This window comes from Neolamprologus multifasciatus, chromosome 5, assembly GCF_963576455.1.
Source record: "Neolamprologus multifasciatus chromosome 5, fNeoMul1.2, whole genome shotgun sequence".
In the NCBI taxonomy this organism is placed as follows: Eukaryota; Metazoa; Chordata; class Actinopteri; order Cichliformes; family Cichlidae; genus Neolamprologus; species Neolamprologus multifasciatus.
In genome coordinates this window covers 22,165,513-22,180,432 of record NC_140443.1, presented here as the reverse complement: position 1 = coordinate 22,180,432, position 14,920 = coordinate 22,165,513, and the positions used below count along the sequence as shown (strand labels likewise).

The window sequence follows — 14,920 nt, the reverse complement described above, 5'->3', positions numbered from 1 at the left end:
ATGTTTGTAAACTATTAAATAGCGTCATGGGGGTGTAAAGAGTATTTCATCCTACTCCTTACTAGACATTTAAATTGTGTGGCATATGGAGTTATTCATGGTGACTTAATTTTGTTTCGATTTTTACTTTGTTTTCTGTTGCTCTTTTATTTACATGTTTCAAATGAAACAGTCAATCACAATCTATTTTCAGCCCATATAAATCAAAGATAGCTCATTATTTCATTTATATGTTGAAATAAGGAGGTATTAGTGCCATGTTGTACTTAATTATCATAATTATTAATAATAATTAATTATTAATTAATAATAATGCACAGTGACAATGGTATTTCAGAGCACATTTTGAGTCTAAAATGTGGTTAAAAGAGGAGAAGAAATCTGATGTAATATTGGACAGCTCTCATATAAAGGGAAACAGTTACAGATAACTGAATAGCTGTATTTTATATAAACTTCAGATTGAAATAAAGTGACAGGCATTATATTTGGTTGCATAAAATTGACAAAAAAAACTTTTTTGCACAGCAGCAGCAGCAGTGAGATAAGCAATGAAGGGAAGTAATCACCCTTGGGATTTGGTGAAGGAGTCCACTGTCAGACAATTTTTTAAAATTAATATCTTTATTTATATTGCACTCTCCTTAAACATGGTTTACAAAGTGCTTTCAAAGAAGACAGTCAGGTCATGTGCCCATGCCTTATAAATAATCCCACAGCTGAACTACTGATTAACTAAGCCTCTCTTCTTGATGACATGCTCCATTGCAGTCTTTTCAGAGATGTCCAGGCTGACCTTGTACTTGGCCAGGATTTTCAAGATGGGCCTCAGCTTTAGCCACCACTGAGTCTTTGGAATACGATGACTGCAGAGGGAAATCAATGAAATCAAGAGATCAGATTCTTGAGTAAATATGTAAAACATTCTTTCTGAAGTTGCATTTAGTTATTTCAGCGCACTAGATAGCAGAAAAGAATAGAAATGCGGTCTCACTCAAAGTCAGTCTGTTCTGACAATTCTGCCAGAGGCTGAAAAACCAAAGCTCTCTTCCTCATGCCCAACACGCAGGCTGAATCCTGAGAGTTGGCGAAGATGCGACCTTGAGGTTTAAAGTTTAAACAGCACAAGTGGCATTAGCCCAGGGAACATCGATGGTCAGCAAGTCAATACAACATTTTGCTTTCTGAGGTATACTGAAATCTCACCATGTCTGTAGCATTCCTTCAGCTTGTCAGTCAACCACAGGACAGACTTCATCCCCATCTTTGTGCCAAAATTCCTGTCAAAAGGACTAGGGGTTCCACCCTGATAACATACAGGTTTCCTTTAATGCATAATATTGAACTGGGTGTCAAATAATGATCTTGGAAACAAAAAAACAAGAAGATCTTCATTAAGCAGCGTACCTGCTGCATATGCCCAAGGACGTTCTTCCTGCAGTCAAACACGCCCTTACCCTCCTCTGAGTACAGGTTGAAGATAAAGTCAGTGGTGTAGTTTGCATTGCACTTCTCATTTCTAAAACAAAAGTAGAATAACAGATAAGATATGACATCCTATGGTGAACCCTATGAATGTAATAATGTTGATAATTCCCTCAAACCTCAGAATGAGTCCTCTCTTCACTGTAGTCTTCATCTTCTCCACCAGATGTTCCACATTTAGCTACAAATTAATTATTTTTTTGAAGTCAAGAATCAGAAACCTGTGTTTAAAAATATCCACATATCCATCAGTGATTCTCATAATGAGACAGACAAACCTCTAAGTCATGAATGTTGAAATGCTCTTCATAAATGTAGGCTGCATCAGCTCCACCTGCTAAAGCAGCCGTGGTCGCCAGATAGCCGCAGTATCCTCCCATAGTCTCTATAATGAATACTCTTCTCTTGGTTCCAGCAGCAGATTGCTTGATCCTGTCGCATGTCTACAAATGCAGACACATGAGAAGAGAACAATGTGCTGCATAGGACTTTGATGCTTTGTTGTTTTGTTGTGCTTAAGAGTGTGCCAAATAAGAGCTTTACCATAGTTATGGTGTTGAGGGCAGTGTCAGCACCAATGCTGAAGTCGGATCCAGGAACATTGTTGGACACAGTAGCGGGAACAACAACGAGTGGGATACACAGCTCCTCATATTTCTCTCTAGCTTGCACCAACTGCAGACCTCCCAAAAATGCCTATGAGGAGAAAACAGTAAAAGAATGAGTGTCTGTCGTTCTTGTTTATGTGCTCTCAATGTGACAGGAAGATATTGAAACAGAGTAGACTGGTTTCATCCACACAGAAACTCACCTCCACATTTGTTGTGGGTAACTGGCACTTACCGAGGGTTGGTTTTGTGTGTGTGTGTGTATGTTTTGCAATTGCTGTGAACCTGTTTCTGTGCTTGTTTTGGGTTAATTGAAGGTGCATGTACTGGGTTGTGCTTCCACTCTAGTGCACAGATGCTCTACACTACAAGCTCAGCTGTCACATTTTCCTGATTTTCTGTGTAGGCCAGAGCCTACTACATGCTGCAGTCTGAAGGCAACCTACACTGTAAGAGGTCTGGGTTCTATTTTTAACTGTGAAAGTTAAAAATAGAGAGGGTAGCTGACCTATGGCACAGCTGGCTCTAGCTTTGGACTTTGTGTTTGGATGCTCCCTCGTGGGTGCAAATGTAAACACATGTTAAATACGTTATTACTGTGTTAAAGAGATGTGAAATGCTGCATCAAATACATTGTTTGTTTGTTTTCCTGAATGTACTGTTTTGTGTATTAATATTTTTAAATTATAAAAGAAATCAACTTAAGCTTACTCTGATACAATGCATTAAATGGCAACATTTATGCTAATACTGTACATGGTCCCTTTTAAATAAAACGACTTATACTACTACTACTACTACTACTACTACTACTACTACTAATAATAATAATAATACCTGCATTTACTCTTTATCCCTGCTCAAACCTAAAATATGTAGGTTATGGTGTGAATACTGATCTACCTGTGGCATTATCACAGTCTAATGCTGCTCACCTCAAAGCCTCCGATAATGATCACAGCATGAATGTTGAACTTAGTGATGCTCAGACTGATCTTCTCCATGGACTCCTGAGGCAGGGATCTTCAGAACAGAAGTAAGCCACATGATAACAGATTATATCTCCCTAAGATAAAAGTTATGGAGATGTAAGACTTGTAACTGTCATTACTGCACTTGTCACACCTCTTTGTGCCCAGGAAGGAGCCCCCCTTTCCAGTCCATCCTGCCACTCCAGACCAGCCAATGGGCTCAATCTGTGGAGTCACAGAGCATGTGCTCTATCGTATGTCATGGTTGTGCACAGTTATGGTAAACAGCTGTTTAAATGCTTAAACAGTAAACGGTCCCTGGTCTGGCTTATTTATTTAATTATTATTTTTTGCATGCAATTAGATTACCATTCCATGGGCCAAGCCATCGAAGCCATCATGCACAGCCAACATCTGGTGGCCCTGGAGGAGTCCAGTTCTGACAGCTGAACGGACTGCAGCATTCATTCCAGAACACGGAGCTCCCACATTCAGTATGGCGATGTTGATATTACTCTGGCAAAGAAATATTTACAGAGATATTTGATTTTTATTAAAAATATTTACAGAGAGATATCGTTTTTCAATGAGGCTTAATGACTGAAAGACAATTTATTTGGTAGCACAGCAGTTTCACACCTTTGCCTCTGGGGGGCGGACATGAGCCAGCATCTTGTAAGTGTTCCAGTTGTTCTCAAAACTCCTGTTGCCAGAAATTAGAACAAAAAAAATATAGACATTGAAAAATTATTGCAGCACATGAGCATTTCGTATTAGCAACACAAAAGTACATGTCTCACTTTCCCCTGAGCTTCACCGCGTCATCATACCGCCCCTCAGCCATGGCTGTTGTGACATCTTTAGTCTGATATAGGTGAAGGTGGAAGGAAAAAAAAAAAGTAAATTAAAAAAAACCAAATCCAGGTCAGATATTCTAAAATATCTTAGAAGATCCCGTGTGTCAAAATCTGACTTTTTGTGTGCTTAGCATCTTAACTCACCACTTGCACACACTCCATGAGCGGAAGTCTGACAGCCATGTTTCCCGACAAGCTGACCACACAAGCAGGAGTCTCTGGTGTGGCCTCCAGTAGAGCCATAACTGATTCCACTCCCATTCTGCTTGCCTGAAACACATTTTTGTTTACACAGTTAACTTTATAAAGAAAACAATACCAGCCGGTGATTCATTGTGAAGATCTTACTGAGACATTACCAGGATTCTATCAAAGGCAGAGGGAGTCCCTCCTCTCTGCACGTGGCCCAAGATGGTTGTGCGGGTGTCAAAACCTAGTTTCTTTGATACCAGCTGCACAGACAGATGATTTATGAGCAGTCTTTCTAACTATAGTCGAGCTTAACGTGGTATTCTGGAGTACTGCCAATACTGACCTCTTTGACATGATCACAGGTGATTGGTTTACCTTGGCGGTCCATCGCTCCCTCTGCAACAATGATAATATTCAAGCGGGTGCCACGGCCTCTTTGCTAAGAGGGACAGAGTAAAACACAGTATCGCAATTCACTTTTCATGTATGGACTGTAATGAAGCCAAAGTGAACATGAATGTGAAATCCACCTCTGTTAGTCTTCTGAACAGATGCTCCTCCCATCCATCATCTGGGGGCATCTCTGGGATGAACACCCAGTCAGCACCACAGGCTAGAGCTGTCACCAAAGCCAGGTAACTGGAAACCAAACAAACAAAACCAAGTAATATTTTTTCTAAAACTTTAAAATATCTAACGCTAATATTGGGTACATATTAAAATGAGATTTTTGTTGTAAAACGAATTCCTAGAATAATGATAATAACAAACACGATAAAGCAATGTGACCAAGTAAACATAGGATAAAACGAAACAAAATATCGTCCTCAATTTTAGAGATGATATCAAGAATTTGTGGATTCTTTTTAAAGAAACTGGGATGACATAACTTGAACACACATATATCACACACAATTCATCACCTCCATTTTTATCTATTTTGGTGTCAGTGCCATATTCTGTGGTTCCACAGAGATAATGTAATTACAGCTTTGTGACCACTGAACTGACACTTGCACTGATGCGCACAAAACACTCACACAAGCTGTACTTACCCACAGTGCCTGCCCATTACCTCCAGGATGAAGGTCCTCTGGTGACTGCACAATAACAGATTTTTGGTCAGGAGTTCTGAAATCAGTTGTCTCCTTTGTTCACATTTAAAAATGCAAATGCCTCTGGGCATACCTCTGTGCGGTGGTGGTGATGGCATCCACAATCTCTATGATGCGATGCAGGGCAGAATCAGTGCCGATGGTCATGTCAGTTCCACAGAAGTCATTGTCAATGGAGCCCACCATGCCAACAATATTAAGGTGGGAAGCGGACTTGGCCTCATTTACCGTGATCTTACCTGAGGACCAAAAGGACAAAACACTTGACAAATAGGCTAACAGCAGTAAAATGCACCACGCCACGTTCCATAACTAGCCCTGTGATTGGCTGGTGATCCAGAATCGGTGCCAGGCATAGGCAACCCTAACCCGAATAAGTAGTTTAGAAAATGATGGATGTTTCATAACAACATGAGTTTATTGTGTCGCTAAGAAAAGTGAATTCTGTGTTTCTCACCGGCTTTAACAAGGTCTGCCAGCAGCTCGCTCCACTCTGTTCTGAATTGGTTTGCACCCGTCAAGCTGCCATCACCTCCAATCACACACAGGTTGGTGATACCCAGCTTGACTAAGTTACAAGCAGCCTTTGTGCGACCCTCCTTGGTTCGGAAGTCCTGACAGCGGGCACTGCCGATCACAGTCCCACCCTGACATCAGGCAATGAAGAAGGGTTTCAGACCCCGACAAGAATCACAAAGAGGCTAATAAGGAGAATGGCAGCTGCAATTATACAAAATCTAAGCACAAATGTTTAATTTCTATTTAGTATTGCAATTTAAAAATGCTGATATTTAGCTGCTAGTTTGATCTACTGCTCTAGAGTGTAGCAAAAAGTTAGTCTGTGACCATTTTTTAACATAAAAAACAATAAAACAAACAAAAATGAAAACCCAGCAGTTTTTGCATCCTTGTGTGTTCTCACCAGCTGCAGCATCATTGACACACTCTCCCACGTAGCAGGGCGGATATGGTCTCCTCCATCTACTAGACCCTGGTAACCCTGTTAACAAACAAGAACAATATCACCTCAGTGACAAGGGTCATATCTTGGATAAAGCTTGGGGCTTAATAACACGGGAATCTTAGTGATTATATAGTCAGCTACTCTACTCCATCAGTTGATTTTATTATTATGATGGGGATATTAGGCAGTGGAATATATGCAACATAGAATCAAATAATATTTTTAACATTTAAAAGGAAAAATAACAAGCATACACTTTTTATTTTATTATATATTTACTGTTAATGGTAGTATTAACTGAATAATAATATTAGGTATGGTAGTTTTGGTTTGTTGCACAAACATCATGCAGAAACTGAACATACCACCTGGAGCTCTTGAATCTGTGTTTACAATGATTAATCTGAAGAAACCAAATGAAGTTAAAAGCAGAATTTACCTCATGCACAAAGAAGACCTTGGCTCCAGTGTAAATTCCCACTCGGACTACGGCCCTCACAGCTGCGTTCATACCTGCAGGAATAATGTATAGGAAACTTATGACAGCACAAAAGTTTGGTTTAAATTTTTGGGATAGATGCGGCACTTCAGCAACTTCCTGCCTAACATATGTATGTTTAATGATTTAAAGTCTGAGTGGTTTCAAGTTTTGTACCATTGCCCACAGCCAGAGGGTTCTGGGTTCAAACCTGGGCTAAAGGTCTTTTGCGTAGAGGTTTCTTGTTCTCCTCGTACTCCCACTGCCATCAAAAACACACAGGAGCAATTCTCCTGTGATTGCCTTTGGCTAAGGTGCTGGGTTACACGTGGAGCTGGCCCCCAGAAGCTACATGCATGAATATCCACCGCTCCTAATTCTACAGATTTTCTTTACCTATGGCAGGGATGTCACACTCCTTTTACAATATGGGGGTCATACGGTCCACTTCAATCTCGGGTAAGTTAGATCAATGAAACACCTTTTTCTATCAGTACAGAGATGTTTAACTGCACATTTAATCCTTAAAATAATTTAGTATGAGAAAAAGCAATGCAAAGTCAATTACAACAATATATCCCAGTTTTCTGCATAACAAAGTCGCCACAACTCTTTGGGCATAAATTGTTAGAAATAAAATTGTGTAAAAAGACAGAAGAGGTTCTGGTAGCTCATTCTGCAGACTGTCCTGCAATTATCAAATACAAGTTTATATTTATTAACAAAAATATTCTATTATTTTATTACTGGACACATTGTTGAAATGAGAATAGGAGTGAAAAAAACAACAACAGGAAGGTTTCTGTTATTTGTTTATCTATTATGGTGGTATGTAAATGGCCATAAGAGAGGTCTTTATTGATAGGAAAAGTTGTAAAATGCATGAAAATTCAGTTAAAAGTTCAAAATTATGCCCTTCTTAAAAACTTATGATAACTGGATTAGCATATTTTCACAACCGATTTTTACACCTCAGCCTCGTGGGGATCAATTAAGAATATTCCACCCTTGCTTGCATTATTTTTAGTTTTACATCAAAGTCTGTCTGGTTGTCTCTAAGTTAGTGTGGTAACTCGAGTAGGCTATTTACTCATTCCAAGGCACCATTTTCTTTGATAATAATCTGCACTGATTTAGCACAACTAATCTCTGCAAGTATAATGACAGTTCTTTTTTTAGACTTCATATTAACATGCTTCATCAGCTGATAAACACCAAATGGGAGCATCAAGAACCACAAGAGAGCTGATAGTGGTAAACTGCTGGAAAGGAAACTGGGCCTGTGTCTGCTCTTTTGAAGGGGTTGTTTAAAGGACAAGATATGGTTAAATTAACTTTAAGGGTGTCAAGAGCATCTCCACTTATGGTGTAAAAAAGGAGAGGAGAGTAAGGAAAAATTGGACTGCACTCCCACTCTATCTCCCCCCTTTACAAACACATGACAGAAAGGTCACGCCTCTAAAATTAGCCCCCATAACAGATACAGTTCTACAGAGAAAGGTGGAAGGAGAGGAGGAAGAAACTTGGTAAATGACATACAAGTTCTAATGAGGATTATGTATTTTAGGAAAATAAAGAAAGGTTAGAGATATTCAGTTTTGCACTCTGTTCAAGGATCTTATACATTTGAGATGGAAAAAAATGAATCATTTGAATAGCTCACTGCCTCACATGCTTACACTACAGGATTGTGTGGGGTCACTGACACGCCTCCCAAAGGTCACAGTGGAGATATTCCTCATCAAGTTAAAGGTCAGGGGAGCATCTATCTCTGTCTGTAGTTCTACCACGTCTGGGTGAAGTCCTTCATGCTGCCCTTTTACATAAGTTATCCATAAGAGTGGATAGCTCAGTAGTGTAACTCCTTAGAAGGAAAATCATTAAATATGATCAGTGAGTAAAAATTTGCGAGTAGTTACAGTTGATATTAAAATAGAGCTACTGTGGTGATTAAACTTGGCAGTGAAGTTTGTCTGGGCCATTCTTAGTACTTTAGCTAAAACTAATTTACAGTGTTAAGTCAAATTCATTGTTATATATGCACAGTTTGTATTCATCATATTTATTATTTGTCTTTGACAACCAACAACAGTTTCAAAGACAAGACTTAAATTCTAGACTGTATTGTCACTGCTGATGAGTCCCTAAGCGCTGATTTTCACCAGTCATATCTGCCACCTGCTGAAGCAAAACAACAGCAATACTGCCCGGGCACACCATGCTCCCCGGAGACCATCTACTTACCCTGGGCATCGCCTCCGGAGGTAAGCACGGCAATTGCCCGACCCACTCCCATCTTCGTGGGGTCGGTAGGACTCTGTTGTGCCATGGTCCTGGAGGTGAAGCTGACTGGGAGAAAGAGACCTTGAGTGCAGAAATCCCTGCTACCCTGCTGTACTGTGTACAGTACAAGGAGCCTCTAAGTCAGCCTGCCTGTTATGGAAAGTAGTAACAGTTGCAAAAGTGCACAGCCCAACTATCCTGTTGGCAGACATTCGAGGCACACATAGTTGTGCTTACGCATTTAGACACACACACACACACACACACACACACACACACACACACACACGCTCTACCAACCCCCCTTCCTCAAAATATGGTTTGTCCCCATGCTGTCCCATGAGGCCATTGGGCCACAGTACAGCCAATCTAACAATGTCCACCGCCACTGAATAGGAGCATGGCAAGGTTGTACTCTCAAGCCATGTCAGAGGAACGCTGCACAGATCAATGCTGGCGGTGATGGTGTTTACTTTAATTGCAGTCTGGCTTACCAGCAACCTCTGCTGAGAGGTCATCACCACCTGTGGAGGAAGAATTAGAATACAATGTTATCTAAACTGTGATCCTACCACAGCTGTATGTGACTTAACTGTACATGAATCGCTGGTTAATTTTTACAAAAAGCACACCCATAAGTCACTTTAAAGTGCAAACTGGCATTTCACTCACATGACAGACCCTCCCTACAAAAGATGAGCTTCTCCAGCATTATCCTTCAGCATTTTCTCTCCTATCCATTTTGTAATTTAAAACATTAGTGATCCCTCTGCAACATCCTCTATCTGTACATTGCAGTTAGTTTACTCCCACAGGCTTTATCTTATTTGTGTTTTGCTACAGGCTGCAGTTGATAGGCTGGCTCCTTAGGAATGAATGCCGAAAAACAAACAAAAAACACATGATAATATATATATATATATATATATATATATATATATATATATATATATATGTATATATATATATATATATATATATATATATATATATATATATATATTTTTTTTTTTTTTTTTTGTTTATAATAAGAAAAAAGTCTCCTCTCAGTTCAGCCAGTCAATAAGTCCAATTCAGTGCTGAACCAACAAGACCCTAGGGTATTCCATATAAATGACTACTGCTCACAAAGCCTGTTATTCACACAGCAATTTACACTTGTTTGTATTGTTTGTATGCAAGAAAATGTACAAATCTTCTGCACCACAAAACTGTGCCCATTTTTTTCTTTCACCTGCACTCACATTATACCTTGTTAGTCCCCTGTTGACATGCGCAGTTATGAATCAGATGAGTAATTACATGCAGCACAGTATTACACCTCCAACAGATGTGGGTACGGGCTTGTTTGTGTATGAGTCCAGAGGGTTTTTGCAGTTTTTAAAAATGTTTGATGAATCACAGCTGAAGAAGCTGAATTAATTGAGGAACCAGCACAGCAGAACGAAATACATTATTTTTGGGCTCCTAAATTAATGTTGAATTAACTATATTGCTATGTGTTAGATGAAAAATGAGACAAAACAAAGCTAGATGAAACTCATTACTTAACCCACAATAGTTAAACAAAACACCAATGTGTGAGATGTCGATTTTTGATATCGATGCATGTGTGAATTGATTATATATGAAAAGTAAGGATCAATATGACAACAAGCTAACTGCAACAGTTTCGTCTGTTGCAGTTAGCTTGTTGAAGCTGACTTTAAATAGACGCAGGAGCTGCTATCTATAAACCTCACAGGAACCCCTCCCTTCCTTTCCCCCATTACTGTGAAAATGCACAGTCATCCTAACTGAATATGTCAAACCGTGTAATTTTTCTGTATTTACTACCCGGCAAGGCATGACAATTTACCAAAATAAAAATAAAAACAACACGTCAAAAGTTCCTGAAAACAAATTCGACCAGTCAACCGGTCTCATACTGCCATTTGAATAAAACACAGAGTGAAACATAGACCATATGGGCCCATCCCAAAACACACAAAGGAACAAATTTTACCTTGGCACTTCTTTCTTATCCAGAGGAGCAAGCAGGCCAACAGGGTGGCACAAAGAAGCCACAGAGCAATGAGGAGCCCCGAGTGCCACATCCTCCCAGTACCTCTGTTCCTTTGAAACCATTCTGATCTGTATTAATAGCTTTGATATCACTTCTTCATTGTGGAGTAGTGACCTTCATCGGTTAAGCATGTTGGGTAATCATATACAAATTGCAAGTGTCTGCAGCAGTCAGACGGCTGGGTGGATGTATTAGGATCATGTTTTGGTTTGTGTTAACGAGTGAGACAGCGGGTTTAGGCTTCAAAAACAAAAGGGAATTCGTAAAGTGCTAAAATAGTCAGAAGATGTTTAGGATGTTTTTGGCCCCAGTCACTCAGGCCTAGAGACCAGTCAGTTGCTAGGTGAAATTGGTTGCAAAGAGGTACACATTATTGTACCAAAAATCCTCTTTGCAATTGCTTTGGTTCCTAGCAAAATGCCACCTGTAGCTGCCTGTAGTTTGCACCGTAAGAGGGGTTACAACTATAAAATGTATACAAATACTGAAGTCAAAAATGTCCAGTAAAAGCACAGTTACAAGCAATTTTATTAATTATATAAATATGTACTAAATGCAAATCAATTAATGAAACAAATTTTTTTAAAATCCACCAGTCCTGGTGAATATTAGGTTAGGAAATAAGGACATATAAGCTATTAAAACACTCCAATACTACTTCACACAATTCCAGTACAAAGCCAAGTGGCATCATGATCCACACTGCCCCAAATGTGCACACTGGCTACTGCAAAGAAGCCCTGAAGAAGACAAAGGACCAGGGTTAAAATTCATGTCTGATCTGCTGACAATTAGCAATTGTGACTTCTGAAACAAGTAAGCATGCTTATACAACTTTATGTGCACTTGAGCTCTGACTTCAGTTGAAGAGATGAGGCCTGACCTGAGGAGGAAGGGTCTGACGTTTATCCAGACTTTCTCTTTCCTTCATGTGTTCACTTATTTGGTGAAGGAGACTCCTTCGCCAATGATAAAACATAGGTTTAGTCCTTCATATCTTGAGTTTGAAGGTGCAGACATGAATTAAAATTTTCATCCATGGCATGCAAATGCCTACAAATTCTCTTCTCCTCTGCCTTTGGTGTACTACATATGTCGGCTGATCTCTAGCCACATACATAAAACATGACTAGGCAGAATAAAAATGTTCATCTTGGCCACAATATCTAAGGTGGTGGAGCTTCCACAAATGGCGCCCCCTCCTATGTATTTTTGATAGATTAATTCTAAGTTTATGAGGATGCATCAGTTTGTTGGAAGATTTAATTACAAACTAATAAAAAAAATAGAATTATTATTTTTTCTGATTAAATAACCTCAAAAAACAACTGTCTGTACCTTTAAAATTGCCGTATGCCGCACAGAGTTGAACTCGCCAGACGGTGTGTTCTGTAGTTCAGTTCATTATAACTTTGCCAAATTTATTTAAAGAGCTGACAGACTGGTTTAATGTCTCTCTGTTGGTACAGTATGACATTATAACAGTGGTGTCATGTTAAATGGGGTAAGTGTTTTTTAAACCGATGGCTGACTTTGCAGCCAGCAAGCTATGCAGCCACGTGACAATGACACTGGAGTGGCTCTCATACCAACACAGGTTAAGATTACAGCAGTGAAGCACAGGCAGACTGACAAAGAACATGCATTATACACACAGCTACAGTATATTTTTGAGGACCCCCACTAATATAATGGACGCCCCAACCCATAATCTCAGCAGCATACCCAAATGTTTGACGTATCCTAACATTAAGCCAAATCTTAACTGTAACACCACATCCTCACCTTTTTCAAAAAAAACCCTTTCAAGGTCTCAAAGTCTAATTCTGTGTCATAGGAATAGATTAAGACTTTGGGCGCACATACACAACCAGACAAGCTCATGCATCATGATAGTTTAAAAAAGAGCTTTAAGTTAAATGGTTTTCTATTGTTGTGATTCATCAACTCATGTCATCTGTGAAGGTCACGACTCACAGCAGCCCCTTTAAGAAAACACCTTCCCTTCAGTAAAATGACCTCTAAAGCAGATACATCACTGTGGACAAAAGGCAGCTTTGTGCACCATCTTTCGAAAAATTGTGTGCCCCTGGTGGTTTGAGTGACATGCAGCTCTCTCCTGAGGCGAACCCCAATCAATAGCACCATTTCCAGGTAATCCCTGCTCCTGTCTTCCTGACACTGTTAACACTCACACTGGCTGTAATAAACCAGATGGATCAATACAAGACCAGTTCAACACAAAACACTTCCATCTCAGCTAATGCAGTGATATGTGGACTGGATATCCCTGCAATCTGATCCCTCACCATCTCTAATTATCCAGTTGTCTGTCATATTCTGTAATTTATGTTGTGATTAAAAGACTGTGATTATCTATCTATCTATCTATCTATCTATCTATCTATCTATCTATCTATCTATCTATGTAGACATAAAGAATCATTTTTTTAAACATTTTTTCATAGATAGACAATTGTATAGACAATGTATAGACAATTTAGATTAAGTTTTTTAATTTCTGCACTATTACATTAAACGTTTTAACTACAGGTTACATGTTTAGTAGTTACAGGTAAAACTGACATCTTTGCTTACCAAGGGGTCACAAATAAAAGAAAATGTTTACATTTTTGTCAGGTATGGTGAAACAGAGTCGTTGCATTTGCTGTTTGTGAATGAACATGATTAACATTGTGTCAGGACCTCAAAGGCCCATACTGAACCAGAAAAACTCTGCTCATTGGTGTGTTTTATTACTTTAAGTCAATCTAGGACGAGTATATTGTCCTAGATTGTCCTAGAAGTATTTTGTAGACTTTTGTAGACTCTAGACCTGGCATTGCATGAAGTTAACACCACTGTGGTAAAAATTAATCAGAATGAAAAATAGATAGTGAAGCAAAAGGCCATTTTGAGGTCAGCACTTTGCTCCCTTTCAACATAAATCCTGTTACGCTATTGCTCTCCCTGATCTTTAAATAAAGGGGGAAAAAACCCCTGACAGATCCTTGCTTAAACTCACAGTCAGCCAAGAGATGGCGGCAGCATCAGACCTTTCCCATCGCTCTGTTTATGAGCACTGGAGAAGCACACGCAAAGCTTTAGCCGAATGAATCATGCACTGAAAGTGTCAGTGGAAATTTTGTTAGATTTTATTGCAGTTTAATCAGCTCAATGAATGTTTTAATAGGCTGATATTTCAGAGAGTGAAAAGCCATGTGGTGATAAATTTTGTGGGGTGAGCTGCCCCCCACAGCCTCTGTACCTCGCTCCTCTTCTCTCCTGCCTTTTTGCTGCAGAGAATTGCTAATGTAGACCTGCACAGCTATTTATCCACTTGTTGGTGCAGAGGAGTCTTATGTTATGTACCCAGATTTTTCATATTCAGGCTAAAACAGACTAAACTGTAATTAACCAGAAAGGAAAGAAGTGTGTATTTTGCTCTTGGTTCAGCCTTTTTTTTTTGTTGTTGTTGAGATAGCAGCTCCCACTTTCCCCCTTTTTCTGCATGTTATCCTCTCCTCCTCCTTTTTCCATGGGGGTTTTATGAATTCATCAGGTTGGGCCACCAGGTTCCAGCTTATTCTCAGACCTCCAACACCATTTAACATGTATTTACCCCTCCTCCTCTCTCTGAGGATTGCTCTATTTCTGCATTTGTTATCCGCAATCCCCTCATTCCCATTATGTACATATCTTAATCACTCCATTTCCCCCTCTCCTCAATTTTATCCATTCTGCGTTTTTTTTCTTCTAGTTTTGACCTTCAGTTCCCTTGTTTCATTACTCTCTCCCATTCCTGTATTTCTTCCCTGTTTTCCTGACCATGAGAAAGTAATGGAATGCAAACTCAGTGTAGCGATGACATTTTGGGCTTCAGCCTTTCCCCTTCAGGCTTT

General features: G+C 39.5%; 1 protein-coding gene across 1 annotated transcript; it reads right to left on the bottom strand.

The window, feature by feature from the left end:
* Positions 1 to 605: 605 nt before the first annotated feature.
* pfkmb (phosphofructokinase, muscle b) lies at positions 606 to 11,032 on the bottom strand. The gene is made up of 24 exons (XM_085158916.1): positions 10,959 to 11,032; positions 9,448 to 9,477; positions 8,915 to 9,019; positions 6,632 to 6,705; positions 6,151 to 6,228; positions 5,686 to 5,875; positions 5,302 to 5,467; positions 5,169 to 5,213; positions 4,644 to 4,752; positions 4,457 to 4,552; positions 4,281 to 4,373; positions 4,066 to 4,191; positions 3,865 to 3,929; positions 3,704 to 3,767; positions 3,434 to 3,580; positions 3,219 to 3,289; positions 3,029 to 3,116; positions 2,029 to 2,181; positions 1,764 to 1,928; positions 1,605 to 1,666; positions 1,408 to 1,519; positions 1,207 to 1,306; positions 995 to 1,100; positions 606 to 866 (listed from the first exon to the last, which is right to left on the bottom strand). The coding sequence occupies exons 3-24, from the start codon at positions 8,997 to 8,999 to the stop codon at positions 725 to 727; spliced, it is 2,337 nt and encodes a 778-aa protein (XP_085015042.1). The 5' UTR covers positions 9,000 to 9,019; positions 9,448 to 9,477; positions 10,959 to 11,032; the 3' UTR covers positions 606 to 724.
* Positions 11,033 to 14,920: the final 3,888 nt, after the last annotated feature.